Genomic DNA, 21,126 nt, shown 5'->3' with positions numbered 1-21,126 from the left:
CCCGCTCTTTACGAAGCCCCGAGACGGCAAGGAGTTAGCGCGCGCATTCCGGTTAGCGGTCCACCGAACGCATCGCCGTTACTGCTTCTTCAGCTACTGCCGTTGTTGCCCTCATGTCTGTCGCCGTCGTCTCACCATGAATGTCGGTCAACCCTTACTTTCTCAATATAGAAGAGGATAGACCTAGCTGGTTGCATACATAAATCTATGCAATTGATGCCGGGCAATCGATAATTAGATAAGATTAGATTAAAATTTTAGCGATGAATTGACTCTCTTGAACTAACTGGCGAAAAAAATGGATCTCGATTTTTACAGAGATGCAACGAGACGGTGCCCCGCGTAACATAATTATTCTTTTTTTCTTAATATTTAAAGTAATACATTTAAATCACTATTTTCATTACGAACAAATCAGATGTCATCTCCTATTGCGAAATTAATGGATTCATATGATTTATTTCGCAACGCTTTTTGCAAACGCGTCTAATATGTTACTATGCGAATTTACACTGCGAACACTGCCGAGATACAATATACACGAGTATATGTGAACCGGATCCGAATGAGCTCGCATGTATACGCATGTATTACGGATGCGAATTTATATGTATGTACGTATACAACGGACAAGACAGAATTTCCGTGAATCACTGATTGCGTGTATATACGGCGCCATTCGAAATTGTGTCAGATGTTTTTGCACGCTATTTGCTATTCGCAGGAATTTTAGGAAAGAAAATGTCTTTCCAAAATAAATTAGTAGCAGATTGTATGCGTAGATTATTTTATCATTTTGAGAGATCTACATTATAATATATTTCATTTTATACGCGACACATAATTTGACTTTTATTGTATTATACATGTTTGCACATTGTGAATTAGATGAAAGAGTATAGCCTATTATCGAGAATACAAGAAATAGATGAATTAAAATATAATAATCTTTTGAAACAACAGCATTAATGTTATATAGGCCAGAATTTTCATTTCTGGGATGAACTGCACTTACCTGCATACCAGCCTCGCCAAATTCACGGTTCGAACGGCAGGCATTCTTTTCGAAATTTGCATCGAAATAAGTCGCCGAACGTCCGTTTGCCCTCTCCGCCCATCGTTGGCGAGCAAAAGGAGTACGCTAACGGTTTTCGAACAGGTGTCATCTCTTTTTTCCGCGCTTCATGAAATATTCACCAGGCATACGATTACGTTAGTACTGGCAGCACTAATCCATCCGTCGACGACGTCGGAGTATTCAACTTCACCGCATATACGTCTTGAAATCGCGCCCGACATAACTTTGCATTCGTTTGCCAATGTAATTCCTTAGCGAATTAACATTACTGTGTCGCAACTTCGCCTATTTGTACCGGCGAGATACCGGTATGTGCCGTGGGAATAACGATCGTTTATATTTCCCCGACAATACCAGGAGCTATCAATCATTTAAAATGCTTTAAATGAATGCTTAATCCAAAGAGACTCTCTCGTAAGAATTATGATTCTCTTGAATTAAAAGCTCAATAATTCTCTATAAGGATAATACATAAATATGGTATTTTAAATTGTTTATATATATTTTACTGATTAAAGACAGAGATACTCATTAAATATAATATAATATGTACTTTAATACAAACAAAAGAGATATTTTTATTCTTATTTGTTTTTCATTAGCATTTTTTTTAAATGCTCTTATATTTTATCAAAACAATGTATAATATTGAACATTGAACTCTTCTTTTGTTTTTATTTTAAAAAATCTTTTAGATTCATAATTAAAATATTATAACTTAAGTTAGCTTTATTTATATATGTATATATATATATATATAATATACGCAAACACACACTAACATTATAATAATATAATGTTATAATAACATTCTAAATAAAACCGTTAAAAAACCAATGAATATAAAAATGAAATTCAATTTTTCTTTATCGGCTTTATCAATGTTCACGTAATGCATGATGATTACATAAACTCACATATTCACGTCTGCATGGTTGTAAAATATCGCAGTCGTCTGTTTACGGCGCATATTCTATTGTTTCGCATCCGAATGTTTACACCGACGAGGGCGACTACCACTTTATAGCGTATATCGATCATCGATTTCTGGTTCGTATCATAGTTCCTGAAACACGTATCCACAGCGTTATCGCATTTCAAGATACAATAGAGCGTGATGTTTGATACTTTGTATATTGAATCACAACACCATATCCGCGAAATAACAACAAACTTTAATCACGAACGAATCGTTTTGTTCATATATTAAACATTATCTTTATATTTATTAATTACCTACATTCAATCTGCAGCTGTCTCTGCCTGTACTAGTGATAAAAAATATCGAAAAAATTGCAATCTCAACGCACACAATACTTATAATTTTATATAAATACTCGCGAGATTAAAATAATAAGTTTTGAGAATAATTTTTATTGATAAATCAAATATTTAATATGATGTTTGAGCTAAATATATCAGCTGTGTCGAATGTAACGCAAATAATTATAAAATCCTAATCTCGTGCAAATTATAATTTTAATTAATTCCCTGTTGAGGTAAAGACATAACTAATTATTTAGCTCTCGCAACCGTGATACACCGTTACACAAATATAATATCGATAAAAATCATTCATCAGAAATATGCCAAAGGGAAAAAAAGAAAAAAAGATATACCTAAAAGTGATTATCGATGAAACAACAATAACGACGTTGAATATTAGGAACTTTATAACGGGTGTCGATACCTAAATTACATTGACTATTCTGCAAAACGTGACTCGTTAAGAAACATCTACGATGCTCATACAGATGTTTCAGTACACACAAAAAATTTAAGTTATATATAGTTAGACTGATACTTAAACATTGAACCGAACGTTCTCACATGTATACGAGTTTCCGGCTCAACATCCATTATTATTCGCACGCGTGCGTTTCTTTATTAATGTGAAGGCACTAGGATTGCACAGAAAAGAACTGTTTTGCTATTTTGCCTGATTTTCATTTGTAGCAAATAAAAGAATGCTTAACAACGTCATTCAAAGAAATAAATATCATGTATTAAATTGCTCTCCTTCATATTTACAGTAGGATGCTCGTGGAAGTGCGTTTATCGCCGAGGTGTCGATAACTATACAGCTGCCAGCAACCACAGTTCTTACCCTGTATTTATCCATAATCGCATCGCGTGTACACACGCGTGACGTGCCGTGCACGCGTGTACACGTTCTCTACACGCGCTATTTCTCATCGGACAGACATTCCGCACGCGATAATTGTCCCCGGTCGTTTCCGTCGCAACGACGATCATTGGGTCGCATTAACCGTTAATGTTAACATAACCGATCTCGATCGCGGTGAATGGATCGTAAAGTCAATTACGCGCGCGGTTACGACCGAATCCCAGCTCCGCGCCGCCGTCACCGCCACCGCCACCGCATCGGCAAGCTCGTTTTGCTCCTGCATCCTTTTCGATTTGCCGAGTAATAATTTCCCGAGCACACGCAATGCACAACGCACACAGCAGCGAGGAAGAAAGGGCTACGATCAAATGGAATAATCCAAAGATTATACCGTGCTTGAGTGAAACGGTAAATTTCAACGTGTCTAGTGTCATTGGCCGATCAATGCGCGGTTAATTATCGCGTTTATATTTCATAATAACCATAATTGTGCCGTGCGCAATACGATCGATACGAGATTTCTATATTGTATCGTGGGTAATTTTATGTGAAGGAACTGTGGATGGGGTATAACGGTACGGTATCGTAATCGAATCATATAAAAATGAATTAATGATGCAATCTACTCTTTCATCAAATCGATACCGTGATACTTTCCTTTCTATTCTGTTTTAACGAGTTTGCGATGTATTAATATATACGCAGGATACATTATCTATGAGATTAACGAATTTATGAGATTGTTGCGACATCAGCGTAATGACGTGTGCTTATTACTATTCTTATAATGTAGTTTATCCAGATGAACTGTACCTCCATTCTCCATTGTGTTCTACAATACAATCAGACATGAAAAAGGAAAGTGATGATTTTATACATGAGATTTAATACTTTAAAAGATACTATAAACAAAGATGAATTTAAATCGTTAATTGCACAATTCTTAAAAGCGTAGTATATAAATTGTTGCACTACATAAATGTTTAATATTAAGTTTGACACTTCTGAACATTCTGTAAATTTCTGAAAAGTTTCTAAATGTCTCCATATGAATAATCGGAATGGGAATGCAGAATTCTTTTTGATAATATATTGTCAATATATATTCGTATTATATATTTGTTTATAATTAACATAACTGTTTTTTCTAGAAGAAGTAAATTGAGTGATCGAGTGATGGGTAGAATAGATATCTACATATAGAAAAGAATATCTATTCAATATGGTATTTGATAGATAAAAAAATTTTTGTTAAAAATTTTTTATAATCACTTTCGTGATAATGCCTTATTGAAGTATTATTATAGTATATAAATGGTATATTAGGTCGAAAATTTGGCAGTTACATTTACCGTATATTAATACTGGTCATTACCTCCGGCACTAAGCGGTACGTTTGTCGGTACGCAATGCACGATCGTGTTCCGGAGAATTTATAAAGCTTATCGCTATACGGCTGTCGAGTATTAAACGGCCAGAAGAAGAGGAACCGAACCTGGTAACGCTATCTTGACCCGGTTCGCAGCGATGAATGTTTCGCCAAGTTCTTTTCGAACATGAATCTGCAATTAACACACACTCTTACACATTTTGCTTCGATCGTCATTCTATATCACGTTTAACAAATACGAAGATCGCAATCGATCCAAAATTATAGTCTATAGTCTTATAAGAGTACTCGATTTATCGCATTAAGTTTTTAATATCGCGTATTAAAAAGTTTCGTGCGAAATGTTCATAATGGTGATCTTTTTCGTTTACAATAAGAATAACAGTAAAATATCTTTTTACAATTATATACAATGTCAAAATTTGCTCATCCATTTTATTGTCGAATTTAATGACACTATATTTCCTAAGATGATACAGATCTCACGCAATGACGCAATTTCACCAGCGATGTCTTTGCGTTCGCGCGCGAATTGAGTATAATTCTAGATAAATTGCAGTCACAACCGTCACTCTAAAGGGATCGACTGGAATTCTAAAACGGTCGACGTGAGACAGAGTCCTGTCGTCGCTCGAATACCATAAACGACGCGACAGTCGATTTGATATTGCAATGCACGTACGCACAAAGACAAATCGTCGTATGCGCGTTCGCGCCAAGAAAGAAGAAGATTCTGTTGATGATGCTGAAAAGAGAAAAGTGGCCTGGTTAATGCACCTGAGAACGATACCGTGAGAAATTGGTGCAGCAGAAATAATAATAATGCGTTCAAAGAGAAATTTTAAATGTGCATTAATAAATGCAAAAAAATGCGACTCTCACAACTAATACTTCAGTTGTCGGTTTAGTTAAATAAAGTGAGTGGACGGGGCAAATTTGATTATAACACAAATATTTTATCCTTCTACCAAATATTTATTCGATATGATTTCCTTTAATTGCAATCACTACGTTACTGTGTCACACTCAGCAAACATAATAGTGATTAAAAGAGAGTCGCATTTTTTTGCGCATACTTAATGTAAAAATCGTTAACAAAATTTTTTTTTCTTATACTAACTCATAATAAGTAGAGGAGAGTTGTCGAATGCGTACCACTTAACCTATTTTTTATTATATTTTCCATTTGGCATTGTTTTGTATGCAAATAAACGTTAGAAATTGTAGCTTTAGGTTTTGGACGCTTATTATTACATGTTTAACTTTTCACCAATAACAAATTAATTTGTTATAAGTCTTTTTGTAACATGCTGCAAAAGGTACGATTTAGGCAACCGGTCGCTTAAATCGTGCCTATAGGTATTTTTTATCATATTTCCTTTGAAAATATTGAATTTATGAATGAAAACAATTAAAATATAAGATTAATAAAAGAAATCATTAACTAATACCTAATAATTAATTAATACCTAATTTTAATAATTCATTGAAGAAAATCAAATATTTTATAATTATTAAATAATAATGAAAAAACAAATGACACCAAAATAAAATTCAAATATATTTTGCACTTGACATTTATATTGATATCTTTATATTGATAATTATTAGTTTTATTATTGTCAGTTTTATCTTTTGATGGTACGATTTAGGAAATTTGATGGATTTTGTAAAAATATCAATTTAATCTTTACAATGATTGCAAATATGTATATACAGTGAATGTAAAAATATTCCACAATAAATCTTATTTTATAAAAATACAAAAATTTATAATGAAATCGGATGATCTCGTCGTTATCAATTACATAAGTTGATGAAAAAATTACTATCAGGTGTACCTGATTTTTTAAAACGCTGCTAACATCCATAAAAAAGACGTAGAGTATTATATTTTTATCTATATTACTAATTTCTCATATATTTTATATTGTTACTAAATATTGTCTATATTAATTAATAATATAAAATATTGATGAGGTACGATTTAGGCGACCAGCACGCATTCGGCAACACTCCCGTGCACGTGAAAATACTCATTAGCTTTTGACCGTTTAGAAAATTAATAAACAGCTAACATTTAGCTGTGACGCGATAGCAGAGCGCGATCGTAAATATAATTTACCGTAATTGATGCACATTCTTGCGCGTGTACAACTGACACTAGTTGACGTTGAGGTCGACATTGAAAGAAAGACGGTGAGACAACGTTGTCACATTAAGGCGTTCTGAAACGGTGCCGAGAGGGAATTATTAGCGTGGGATCTATCGCACACACACACAAACACACCGGCCCGAGCGGGAAACACCGTTACGAAGACGCGTGTAATCCAGCCGGCCCGGTCGAAACATTCCAAGAATGTATTGTATGAAGCTACCTCCAGCCATCCATTTCTGCTGCAGACAAATCGACAGGTGCTCATAACATAATGCTTCATCTTAACATGGAACATTCGACTTTCGAAATTTTGGAAAAGCTGAAAAATTCTAAATGTTCCTGCTATGTATTTTTTCATACAACTTTCTCTTTTTGCAAAAATATTTCACAGACTTGTTCAAATTTAAAAGTAGTTACAATTATAACTTTATCTACCACATACTTACTACTTTTTGTTAATTAAGCGCATACGTAAGCATCGGGATTAAATGCAAGAAAACGATGCTGAGGCGATGAAATCCATGTACTTGTGCGTCGTGCGCACTTGTACGAGTCGGTTATGCACAGCTAATTAATGCTTTCCGCCGACATGCTCGAGGCGGGCAAATCAAAAACAAGTATTCATGGTACTCGTGTATCACGAAACAACTCCTTGCTCCGATTAACCCTTCCATCATCGGGACCACCCGTTTTGGCCTGCTCTTCCTATTAACGTGTCGGCCGCGTAACTTTTCGTGGAACATCGCGAACGCTTATACTTTTTATACTCGTTAATGGTAAAGAGGGCATATCCAATATAACTGTAAAATGAAAATATTATTAAGTAAAAATGGTAACGCAAATCGCAATAGTAATGGCATATATGACAACCCAATTGGAAAACATTACAGCCAGGAATATAGTATAATAACGGACATTGTGTGTGTGTGTGTGTGTGTGTGTGGTAAGTGCTGTTATCAATAAAATCACACAAGTCTTAAAAGCCCGCAAAATTATAATTATAATTTTAGCATACGCAATGTTACAAAAACTTTCATTCGATATTCTAGTCCTAATGAGTAGAACATCAAAGTATTGTCCGAGAAATTAGAATTGTTCATTATTGGATAAAATCCGATGTTAAAGTGTTCATTATTGGATAAAATCCGTTGTTAAAGTGTTTGTCTTTTAATATACATAAACTATGATGTATGTATAAGTAATTATATGTGTAGCTAATCGCAAAACAAAAGAAGAGTTTTCAAAGCATGATGTGCATCATCATCTATTCGTATATTTCTATCGGCACGTATGTAACTACCAACAACTCTCACGTGTTCGAAGATACAGTCTTCAATTTCTTCTAAATCAAATTTAAAATTAAATATTAGAAGTTTAATTTTCATATATTTTTAATATTAAATTTCTTGAATGTTATATTCTTTTATTTCTATTTTTAAAGCATAATTTCGCAACGTTCTCAATTGTTAGTCTATTATTATATAGTTTTTAACGATATAAATATTTCAACAAATATATTTCTTTCTTTTAATGTGTAAGGGAATATTTCTCGTATACTCTATCTATTTGGTTTTATGATGCGTGGCATCAAACGAGCCAATCGAGAATCGTTCCGGTACAACAATCGCGAAACTATAGTTCTTGTCGGGGGCTACGAGTCATTAAACAGTTGGCGCTAATTGTTTGATATTTGCTAGAACATAGATCAAGATTGGAACGTGTAGGCGTTAATCTATATGGACGTTGGTCAACCGCAGTAATTACATATTCGCAGCAATCGCAACAATCTGAGCATCACATGCAAACGGATATTTGCGAATATTATCGGCGCTTAAACATTGTCCATAATCCAAGTTGTACCACTTAAACAGGCAACACACTATATAGTTAACTCGATTTTAATTAAAGTCGTAATATATGCCTTCATCGCGGATTTAACGACCGGCTGTCTTTGCTTCCTTCTTTTAACTCATCTCCCACAGCCAGTAGGATTACAATTGACACCGTGACACTGCACACTCGTTTTGAATTATGAGACTCGGTGCGAACGTCCTCTTTCAAGCTACAGCGCCAACGGGATTTCTCTTGGGATAGGTTCAGAAAGAATTTTTCTTAAAAACGTTAATCTTTCTCTGTGTCACATACACACAGTATCATTATTCAATTTAGGAACTGTTAATTTTATAATTGCAATAATTTAACTTTATTTCTCTTCAATTTTATTAAAATTTCTAGAAGTATAGATAAATATATACTCAATTTCACTCTACCGAGGGAGAAAAGCAACTAGATTTCTTACCACCACTCCATCTGCATAAAATCATCTTCTCTTCTGTTCTCGGAGTCAAATATGACAAAATGATTATATCAATCGAGAAAATATTTATCCGTTCTAATTGTAAGTAGAACGACTAAAAAAAAGGAAGAATTATAAGATTCACTGACGATCCGCTATAATTCATTCGACCGGAACGTCTCACACTTGTCAAAAAATTGTATAATTTGTTACTTAGGTGGTCACGCACAGGTGCGAGACGTTACCTGCAAGAGCAAAGGATTCGATCGCATCTTCATATTGATCGGCACGCCGTTCATCTAATAATCAGGCAGTCTGAAACGATTGCTGTCAACATTGGAACTGGGAGCTTGGTGCAGCGATGCGTTTAATCCGGCAAAAACGATCGGCGGAGTTAACGAGCCGCGAACAGCCTTGAAATCGGTATTGGGTTTGCTCATGCTATTCATGTCTTGTCGCGATGATCATTATATATCGCTCACGCTTTTGCTGCAATCTTGAAATTCAGTATAAAATGCTGAAATAAATCTTTTTAAAACGTGATTAAAACATTCTTTATTAACGCGATTGAAACATTCTTTACAAAGTTTGTAGAAAGAAATTGTTTAACAAATAATAATTGCGAATACACAATTGTAACTACGAACAGATATAGGATAATAAAAAATCCACTGCTTCATAATAATTAATATTAATTGTGTCCTTAACGAATTTTTTTGCAAATAATCTTTTTACAATAATCTAAATTACTTTTTCTTTCTCTTTCTGTTAAAAGAATATATCACCGCAAATAAACGTTGCATATTACCAATCAACTGATCAATAATCCTTTTCTTTATTCCGTTTTGATAGAAGGAATCGATCATCATCATATTATTACGAATGATAATACTAATTAATCACAGCTTTACGATTAGAGTTACGAAATTGAGATAATATTTCTTTTATAGATCCATTAATGGTTTTTTGGTTACTTACGGAAATGAATCGTGAAAACCGCGGTTATTAACAAGTAAGATAAAAAATGAGGCATGAACTGCGTATTTCTTATACTTTTTATTCTGTAAAACAAAAAAGATATCATACACAACAGAACTAAAATATTGGAAATCAGCTGCGAAAGACTGTAGTCTTAAAATCTTTCTCTACAATAAATTTCTAGAACTAACTTCTAAAAAACTATAATTTTGACATAATTGGATCCTGATTCTGACGATTATAACAGCTGTGTAAACACGTGAATAGCATGTAAAGTGTAAAGCAAGGGATTGGTATGCTACTGTCAATCTGTGCGTGACGTTGATATTTCTCATTCATAACTACGGTTATCTCTGTGTCCATTGCACTCGCGACCACGATTACACAGCTATGTTCTCGATAGCGAAATGCATTCATGATTTCACGTCGCATACCGTATCTATTTTCCATGGGTCAATTACATAGACTGCGATATGACTTTATGCTATACCGTTAGAATAACTAGCATCCCTCGATGACAGCATTATTTCAATAACCAGAAAAATCCACTATAAACAAAATTTTCTTAAATAGACTGTCTATTTTATCAAATGCATTAAAAGATTTCATAAATATAGCAACAAGTTTTTATCCCTCTTTCTGTGTTGTGTCGATACTAAAGTCAAATTTTTTGACAATCAAATTTTTAACATCTCACTCAATACATTTTTTTTTAACTTGACAGGATTCTCGCATCTGACCGATGAATTTGTTATCAGTATTTTAATAATCAACGTATATTGTTCAATTTTTACTTATATATTCTTTAACTTGTTAACATTTGACAATTATAATTCATTCAATTATAATTGAAAATCAATTTTTTTTTTCACAAAATTTCCTCAAGAATTTAGATATTCACAATCTATTATATTAGATTGTTTCAAAACATATTTTTCTTTCCTGTATTTTCCAGAAGAAATCAATGAAGAATTATTAGGATTTTTTACTTTCTTCACAAAATGTTTAGAAGTAAAGATCGAAAAAATCTATATGTAAACATTTTTAAATAACAAACGTAAACTTATAAGAAACGTCGATAAATCATGTCGATTATGTTAACTCTTGTTAGCATAATAGCCATAGTTGTTACTGTCGTGTTCAAGATTACAGTTATAAACATTAATAGATAAAAATGCATGTAATAGTTTGACTTTTTACTTTTACGCAATTCCTTATCCATGTCGTTAATTATTACCATATATATCAGCATAAATCTATATATAATCTGTATATGCAATTGGCTATTACGCAAATGGCTATACATAAATCGCATTGTGCGACACAATGCTAGACATTTATTGTATTTATCATCTTTAGATTGATTATATAAGCCGTACGTTAGGATCAAGCTATCTTTACGAATATGTACCGGTACAACTATCAGTTTCAAATTATTTACATATTCGTAACTATTAATAACGGTTTTCACGTTACGTTATTATATATCGTCTCGCGATAATCTTTAAATTGAGAGATTTACAACGATAACAGAATATAAAAGATACTAACAGCAAAGCCAGTCCGAAGAAGTTTATTACCTACTATTTCAATTAATATCTGTTCAGCGCACGAACACATTCTTTTACAATCTGTGAATGTTCTACATTTTTATATATGCTCTACATTTTTATATGTCTCTATATGTACTTATACAGACAGGCAATATCACCATTTTATTGTTTGCTCTAATTTTTACAAGAGATTATTACTATTTCCTTGCAATTTCGCGCCATACCGTGTAATTCTAATTTTCACAAACGCTTACGTATTTGAAACTTCATAATCATGATTTCTCCTAGCAAATCAATTTTACGCTCGAGACCTCCTTGGGATTTGAAGCGCAACTTGGCAGACGGTGCCCGGATAATTTGCTCGCTAGACCATGGTAGTCGGATAAATTAAAATAGATCCGGTTTCACACAAGTGTAGCACCGCGCGCCGACGTAACGACTCGCGCACAACGAAATTAATGCGGACTAATGCGAGGCAGTGTGTTTATCTTTACAGGGCAGGACGGTGTTTCGTCGTGAGAGGCTGGGACCTCCAGGATGCCAGGGGTGTGGAAGTTGCTACGTACGCTGATCTATATGGTAAGTGCACACAGCTGATTTGCAATTGGACAAACGCCAACGGGTAACGATCGCGTATATTTCCGAGATTCATGCAATAGCTTTCGACTTTTTAATTTTGAATTAGTTCCAAACTAACGTCCTATATATTTACTGAACCAAGTAGGTATTCTATCACTTAACGTTATTCCGATTTTCAAGCGACTCGTTAAAGATTAATGTGACGTTTAACACGCTTAGATTAAAAATATGTATCTGCAACGTTAATTCGGTACGATTCCCATTGGTCAGATAGAAACGCAGACGATACAAAGTCTAAAATTGAGACATAAGAACGCAAAAGACGTCTTATGTCCCGATTTTAGACATTTTGTATTGTCTGGGAAGATACCAAATAATTATACGAAGCGACGCTTCCGAAGTATCGATTTATTCGTCCTCAATTGGGAAGATTCATTAGCGCGGAGTTATTGATGTCGATGGATGAAATATCAGATTCGCTGTCTTAATAAACGCGCAACGAGCAACGCTAAGAGGGACAGGAGCACAAACAGCGGTGTATCGACTAGCGGGGCATGGCGTTACGTAGACACGAGATACGAGACTAACACGAGACTCGTGACTTGCGTTTTGTCCCGCGCGTCTTCTAGCGGTTTTCTTTTGTCGGTCAATTAAGCCCTAGAGCCGTATACACACTGTCAATCGATCGACCACCGTGAGCCGCGCCGATTCCGATAATGGGCTATAATTTCAAGTGTGTTTGGCCAATGATACGACGCCGCCGTAGATCCTATAATTAATGAATAACGGTCTCACATGACTCACGTGCGGGCCAAGCCCGGAGTCTCGTAACAATCACTCGATCGCCTAATAACCGGGATATATGGTTTCAGCAAGAATCAAAGACCGTGCAATATCGAGCAGGAAATAAAGAGGGCCATCATTTCCACAGTGGCGGCAGTCTTACCGTCGGGAACTCGCGTTTCCATTTAAATGACAATGCGATGACGCGGCAGGAGTCGTCGCGACAGCTTGCAAGCGGATATTCATGCCTACTCTAGGTACCGTTATCGCCGTCTTGAAGCCCCTTCTCCACTCAGTCCCATTCCCCTCATTCCTTCTTACGTTATTCAGAACTCCACGTGAAGACTCCTATCGCATAGACGGTACCGTGCGACGAAACATCTATCTCCGTGACCTTGCAATATCGGTGCGCGTCTCGTCCATAAACTGTCGACGATAATTATATATCATATCGCTAGAATTTCTTCTGATGTAAATCGGAGCAGACGAGATTAGAAACAGGAATACTATCGTAATCTATAATTTAAGAAAGAGCGGCAAAATCGAATGATAATTCATGTAAGCTTGCAAAGTAGAAATCGTTGTAGCCAATAGCGACGAACCATTGTACAGAACTGTACTTCATGGTCTTTCCCGATCTTTATCGTCAAGTTATCCAAGATAAGCCAGTAGCTTAGAGCGGAGATTCGACCACTGATTACATTACCGTAATACGAATCTCCAAAGGATTGAGGAAGGTCAGTAAAATCGGACTCCATTCGCATCGACCTCGATCCTCCTTCGTACGATCGGCACACGCGAGCGTGCGGCCACCGAGGCAGCTATTTCCGCTGTCACGAGTACAATTGACTATCCGCAGACGGGCATTAGCATTCGAACGCCACCGGTGCCGCGATGGGAAACTCACCTACCAATGTGCCTCACGTTAGAATACCTCGGAATACCAATGCACACGAGGTCGTAACCAACAAGTCCCGAGAAGTCGTAAACCGCATCTTTTACTTCTGCCCCCACGGCGGTGTCCACGTGGTGCAATATAAATATTATTTGTCATTTTTCACGCGTTTAAAAAAAAAGATAATACACTTGTAGCAACGTACTAGTAAAGATCTTGTTGTTCTTTTTAAACGATATTAAATTATTAACGATAAAATATCATAAATAAAGAGGCCAATCTCCATACCATAGCAAATCGTTGGAGTAGCAGATAGAGGTAGTTATGTACTTGCAGGGGTAGTTCTGACATGAGTCAATGATCGCGTACATCGCAACACAGCGCGGTGCCGCAGCGCAACGCACTCGGCAAAAAGGCCGGTACGCGCCGTACGTACCCGCGTCCGCCAGGTGCGTAATCATTTCTAATGAAACGTTGTCATTTAACAGTGCGATTGTAAGAGCGTAGAAACGTGTTTTCACTTGCGCGAAAAACGGCGACCGTTAATGCAGCGGTAAAGACGCTTCTCCCGTTACGGCGATACCGCGCTCGCTCGTTCACGTAGTGTCTAGGATTTTCTAAGACCACAAGTGCATGTGTGTAGTATCCCTTAATTTCCAGAAACGTTTAGAACAAATATACGTCTAATGTTCCATTGGACTATCGACGGTATCACGATTATCCGTAATATGGTGTGGTATTAGTTGAGTCACGGTATCGTTTAAGAACGGACGATAAATTGTAATTGTGTAATTAATGTTGCACAATTACCCACTTATTCGAATGTAAAAATAAAAAAGTTATATAAAGTTTATAAAGTATCTAGATCAGGTTAGATTTAACAGACCAGATATATTGTTCTACTTGTAAAGTTTCATTATTCAAATTCACATTATAATGTGGTAATACTACAAATGAATCTCGACAAAGTACTGTTCGGAAACGTCGCTCGGATACCTGCGATACCTCGGATTCATCATCTGTCCTTTAAATTTTAAACAAGGACAGATGATGAATCCGAGGCATCGGAGGCATCCGAGAGCGACGTTTCCGAACGCAGCTCTTATGTCACGAAAGATATGTCATTAATTGAATTAAAAGAATCAATAATAGTGTAATATTAAAATAATAAATAACAAAAATGATAACAAATTTAATTATCACAATTCAATCTTTCCAAGCTATTTAATTCATTCGGTATCACCGTGAAAACCAATCAAGCGCCGTAACCAAAAAACAATATGGTGTTAATAATTTTACTAGTAATTTTGCTAAATATTTATACGAAAGTAAATGACGTTTGCAGTTGTCTTCGTTTAGTTCAGAAAATAAATAAAAATTCAAGATAAAAGTAGTATATATGTCGTACTTAATTTGAGATAGACTCTTGTCGCGCGGCTCGTGTCTCGTGATTACCTCGTATACTGGTATTAACGGCGAAGCAAGAGGTATACGCGAGATTGTCAGTTTCGATTGAGCGTGAGAGGTATTTATGACTAAATCGTATGGATTATCTTGGGTCTAATGGACGGGCGGAGCGAAAATATACGGGTACTTAAGTTTTCATTACAATCCCATCCTCGGAAACTTCTCTAAATGCACTGCGAGTACAAAAAAGAACTTGTTGCGATTACGGTAATGAACTTGATTTATAGCCAACAATTTCCAACGTGAACGTTTAGGGACGAATGTTTCAATTAAACTGAACTTCTTTTTCATCTCTAGGAATTTTATGTCACGATAATATTATCTCAAAATAATCAATCTACTTATTATTGACAATTTATAAAATATTTCTTTTAATTACGGATACCGCAGATAGACTAGAAAAAAATCGAATGTTCATTAAGCTATAAACATTAAAAATACGTTTACATCAATTTATGTAAAAACATTTTAGCGTTATTTATCCGTCAATTTTATTCATCCGTCTATAACGATCGTAACGTCTCGGTTAAATGTTTTTGCCAGATATCAAACAATCTTGAAGTACTTTCCGATTCATAACCCTCCTGTGAACTCTACCGCAGAGTAATTTTCTTGTACCGGGAGGAAAATAGGATCGGCAACCGATTCTTACCGTTTTACAACGCGTAACTTTGAAGCCGCAAGCTATGTAAATACATAGTGTATAGGTACGTGTCGGACAATGAGGAGGAAACGAAGGGATAACAGAAATAGAGAATGAGAGAGAAAGAGGCGGAGAGAAGAAAGGTCATACAAGTTCAAAGGAGAATATTCGACGTACAATATTCTTTAAATGCGCAGATGGTTGGCTTGAAGAACGTCAGTAGCAACAGCGACATTTGGCCGTTGGAGAGGCCAGAGGGTATGCCGGCCATCCAATCTTTGGAGGTGATGTGCGGAAAAGATCATATGGATGTCCATCTCTCGTTCTCGCAACCCTTTGAAGGTATCGTCTCGTCTAAAGGTCAACACGCGGATCCACGTTGCATCTATGTTCCACCGTCCACCGGACAAACGTTCTTTTCCTTCCGGATAGCTTATGCAAGGTGAGTGCATGAAATTAAAACAAAAATGTATCTGTGTAAGTACTAGCATGGATAACTATAATTTTATTGTCAAATATCATTTTATTGACAAGGACTCTCATCTACTTTGCGTTCTCTTTTAGCTATAATTTATGAGAGACTACAATATTATTATGACATAATTTTTAAGTAAAATTATTTGCTTTTCTCAACCCTATTGAAATTATAATATCTATACAAACTTTAAAAACTGTAGAAAATGTATTACATTACTTATATTTTTTTTATTTCAGATGCGGTACGAAACCGGACATGCACGGACAGTTTTATGAAAATACCGTGGTGGTTCAGTACGACAAAGACTTACTCGAAGTTTGGGACGAGGCTAAACGTCTGCGATGTGAATGGTTCAACGATTACGAGAAGACCGCGTCAAAACCACCAATGGTTATCGCGGATCTCGATGTGATACAGCTGGATTTTAGAGGTGCGAGCATCTTACGATTACGCATCAAATGCTATTTCTTAATGGAGATAAATCATCGACATACATTCTCCGAGCTCTCATGACGATACTATTGAAACAACCGCATGACATCCGCGTGCACGGGAAATTCTCCTTCGATTGCCATCTGTTGCTGTAAACAATCTTTAGATAGCAGACAGAATTATGTGCTCTCTAAGAGTTTCAAGTTTCTCTGAAATATCGTAGTTAAACATCCAAGTGAATGTGCCACGTTTCTCTATAGTCATTTTCTATTAAAGCCGCACATATGAATACTTGGCTTTTGAACGTGCATTACGAGGGATAGATAGCGGTACATTTAATGCGCGCAAACATATCACGAGATACACGCTGCAACTCGTGCACCCGTTTGCGGTTTGCCACAGGTGAAGCCACAGTCACATCGGTTAATTTCAGTTTATGTAACATGTATAAAGCGTGGCACGCGCGGAAATATTAGGTATATAGAGTGCTACACAAAGAGAAGAGTAATTATATAACTAAATTAATTAATATGGCACTCAATTCCTTTTGGAATATAAATTATTTTCCAAAACTTGATATGTGGCTAGTTTTAGATTTTTTTTTTCGTCGCGAGTAACGAGCAAATCCATCACTGGTTACAGGCGACAACGTAGACTGCTGGATGGAAATTCAGCACGGCAAGGGTCCATGGGCGCCACCCGTGTCCGGTATCGTGCCACTCGGTTCCACTCTTACTCTGGTCGTCGCCATAAACGATTATCGAGGTAACGAGTTTTTCGGAAACACGAAACTTTCCGGGCGATCGGAGCGAGCACTAACGTAATTTTCTGTTATTTAACCGAGCACAGGTGAGTTCGACATGCGGGTCAAGTCGTGCGTGGCTTCAGACGGCGGCGGTCACACGATACAGCTCAGCGACGAGTTCGGCTGCGTGCTAAGACCGAAGATGATCAGCCGGTTCTTGAAGGCGCGCGGCTCGGACGACCGCGCGACCGTGATCACGTACGCCTTCTTCCACGCGTTTAAGTTCCCGGACGCGTTAAGCGTTCATATCAAATGCAAGGTAATCATGCATGGTTTTTATAGATTAAATATAATTGTTGACTATATATATAAATCTCTGTCTGTCATTTATCTTTCGAATTTCCTTTAATAAATTTAAAAATATTTGTATAAAAAGGTGGAAATATGTCGGCACGGTTGTCTGGATCATTGTCAATTGAGCGGCTCTATAGCTCATTATATTCAAGAAAGAAAGGATCATGTACGACCGCAGTATATAGAGAATATGGCAACTTCCATCCCTTCCAATGACAACGATAACAGTAGCTCGGACAAAGAAAACGAAGACTCGGATGGCAACGTGGAGCATGGAGATGGTTCTCTGTACGATGATGTCATTCAGAACGGGGACGATATGACGTCGATCGGCGGACATTTTCTAGATGTTGAAAAGTCGATTCCAAAAGCTCAAGCACAGACGAGTAACCGGTTACCGTCGACTGTGACTGAAACGCAGCGCGATAGCGAACCGGATGACGTCGATTTATCAAAACCATTTATGGTAAACGTAAAAACAATATATCTGTCTCAATCGATCAACATACATCATAAACCACATCGCCTGCTTCTTTTTTAGGAACCATCGCGGATGAATAAATATGAGAGCGAACAGGATCAATTTCCGCATGGACCACGGAATCTGGAGGAAGACAACGGCGCGGTGCCGGTGACGCCGCTCTCCGCCAGTGTCACTCGTCGAAAACGCTCGGTGACGGTGACGGATAGGAAAGCGCGTAGCGCTGACGTCGGTGTCAGCGGTATTTATGAGGTCATCTCCGAGGCGGATCTAGCCTTTAGTCCGGACACGCACGCCGAGGCAGTGACAGTTTTTCAGGGCAGGATACGCGAAGAGGTCGTTTACGGGATCTGTCTGCCAATGCCAGGTTTTAGCGCGCTTTTCATCGTCGTCGCGCTGTCGGCAGTCGTTTCCGCCCTCGTTGCAGGCGCGATGCTGCATCGGCTGCAGACGCAGCGGGATGTCACCGCCGGCAGCAGAGAGAACAACCAAACCGGAGTACACGCCAATAATAACGGCTGGTTGCCTTACGGTTTGCTCCGCGTGCGCTGCACGACGCGACCCACTCATCATCCCAATGAGCTACAACAAAAACAGTCAAACATAGCTTCGCAGGTTGCTGCGGATTCATCGGTCGAGCGAGGCTGACAACATCTTAATCCCGGCCTTAAGACGCGTGGGCCAGGTGCGTCTAAGGAGAGACAATGTGCAATAATACGCTGTACAAAGTATCGTAAGTACATCACTGAGCTGCGTGCGATTATAAACAGGCATTTATTGAGAGAAGAGATACGCAGAGATAAGCTAGAGGAAAAACAGAATACCATTATATTTGGTACTATTGTATTCAAGTATCCTCCTGCGAATCGCGCGACGACACCAAATTCTCGCGAATCGCAGTCGTACGAGGACTCTATCTCTGATAGATATTTACGTTACTCTGAGATTTTATCCAAGTTATTTTATATAACTTGCGTAACGTGAATATCATCTCAATCTCGTAACGCGATGTTTTTTCAGTCGTTATGTCACGTGTCGTAGTTTTCAGTAATCAATTTAATACTAATAAATACCGCATTGTTATGAATATTTCTTATGAATATTATGCAATGACGATATTATGCCCCTTTTTATAATTCTCTTTATAAATAAATTTATATAATAATTCTTAATTAATAAATAAATTATTATAATTTTTAATAATTATAAATCATTTAAAATAATTTTAAATTATTATACAGAAATTATGCGTTTCGCGGGTTATCTCTGTATCCAAATTTTTAGAATGTCAACGTTTCGTAAACATTGCAATTCATTTCATCGGGGCGATAAGCATCATGATACTAACAATAAGTCCTTCAAATACAGTCCTTCCTGATACAGTACCAGGCTACTCCTCGCCCTGATGGTTTTGGACACAGAGATAACCCGCGAAACGCATAAATTCTGTATACAAAGTGTCCGTGGAAGCCTCAAGAGTATTATTAAATGATTATCGTTAAAAAATAAATATTGAAAAATATTTTGCTCTATGGAAAATACAATACAGATTATAATACATATATATATTAAGAAACTGCAAACAGATGTGCTGTAGAGAGGAGTGCATTTATTAAAAACTATCTAAAATTTAATCTAAAATTTAAAATAAACCTACAATGATGAAAAATTATTAGAATAATTTTTAGAATAAAAATCATTGATAAACAGATCGTGAAAGATTTTTGTGAAAATTTTAATACTCTGATTAATAATAAAACTGGGTATATCGTAAAAAAAGTAATTTAAAGAAATTAATATCGGAAATGTGCATAATTATTGTATTAGTAGTATATTTATTAAAGTTTATAGATTAAAGTATTTTGTCGTATGAATAGTAAAAATAATACACAGCTATGATTACTCTGACGCATTGAATTATCTTTTCAAGATTTCGATGAATTCAGAATTCTATCGACAAATACACCAAGAGTTACAAAGCGTCGTCTATAATCTAAATAAATTCTATTTAGATTATTAACAGGTATTGTTATACTGTTTATGAGTCTTAGGATACTGATTGTGAGTCGTGTTCGGTTTCACGACATTCTCGTCATGTAGAGATTGTTAATGATTTGCTCTAAGGAGGCTAAAAACAATATTTATCTCGGATGTGTATGAAATATGTTAACAATTTTTTGGGGAAACTGATATAAAGCAAATAAATATTCAACTCCTATTATATATTTCCATTTCTTCATCTTCTAAAGTTTCCACAACCTATGGATTCGTGTGCAAGACTTTGAGTTTACAATTTTTTCTTTTATATTCCATGTATAGAGATAAACTGTTGCAAATCGTAGTATATTAAGTTACTGCCACAAATATAACTTTTGTTATATAATATTAAATTTTTTTTATACCTGATATACGTAAGTAAACACATTAGAAATGTCCATACCGAAATGTCTCGCAAAGACCTTTTCCAAAGATATTTACGATATGGACGTATTTTAAATCATAATTTATATCATATAAATCTTATTTCTTTTCTTTCATCTAAGAAACGAGACTATCTGTGTGTGTGTGAAGAGATCAGATTTTAATAAATTTGAATAATGGATGAGCGATAAAGTTTCATTTCTTTACTCGTCCAAAGGACTTGCGAGTTGCCAAGTAAATAATATTAAAACTAGATCTTAAGTTATT

At 36.2% G+C, this 21,126-nt stretch overlaps 1 protein-coding gene across 2 annotated transcripts in view; it reads left to right on the top strand.

Moving 5' to 3' along the window:
• m (zona pellucida domain-containing protein miniature) overlaps window positions 1–19,559 on the top strand; it is a 21,217-nt gene extending 1,658 nt beyond the window's left edge. The window contains exons 1-8 of one of the 2 annotated variants that reach the window (XM_018451815.1): window positions 9,425–9,473; window positions 12,078–12,160; window positions 16,146–16,390; window positions 16,663–16,856; window positions 17,501–17,623; window positions 17,708–17,922; window positions 18,040–18,423; window positions 18,499–19,559. In XM_018451815.1, coding sequence (XP_018307317.1) covers window positions 12,119–12,160; window positions 16,146–16,390; window positions 16,663–16,856; window positions 17,501–17,623; window positions 17,708–17,922; window positions 18,040–18,423; window positions 18,499–19,086 — 1,791 coding nt within the window. In that variant the 5' untranslated portion in view covers window positions 9,425–9,473; window positions 12,078–12,118 and the 3' untranslated portion in view covers window positions 19,087–19,559. Of the gene's footprint in view, window positions 1–9,424; window positions 9,474–12,077; window positions 12,161–16,145; window positions 16,391–16,662; window positions 16,857–17,500; window positions 17,624–17,707; window positions 17,923–18,039; window positions 18,424–18,498 lie in introns of those variants that run through there. The other variant, XM_018451814.1, reaches the window with a different exon arrangement.
• The last annotated feature ends 1,567 nt before the right edge of the window (window positions 19,560–21,126 follow it).

Source organism: Mycetomoellerius zeteki, unplaced genomic scaffold, assembly GCF_001594055.1.
Source record: "Mycetomoellerius zeteki isolate Tzet28-1 unplaced genomic scaffold, Tzet1.0 scaffold323, whole genome shotgun sequence".
Classification (NCBI taxonomy): Eukaryota; Metazoa; Arthropoda; class Insecta; order Hymenoptera; family Formicidae; genus Mycetomoellerius; species Mycetomoellerius zeteki.
This window is presented reverse-complemented; position numbering and strand designations above follow the sequence as displayed.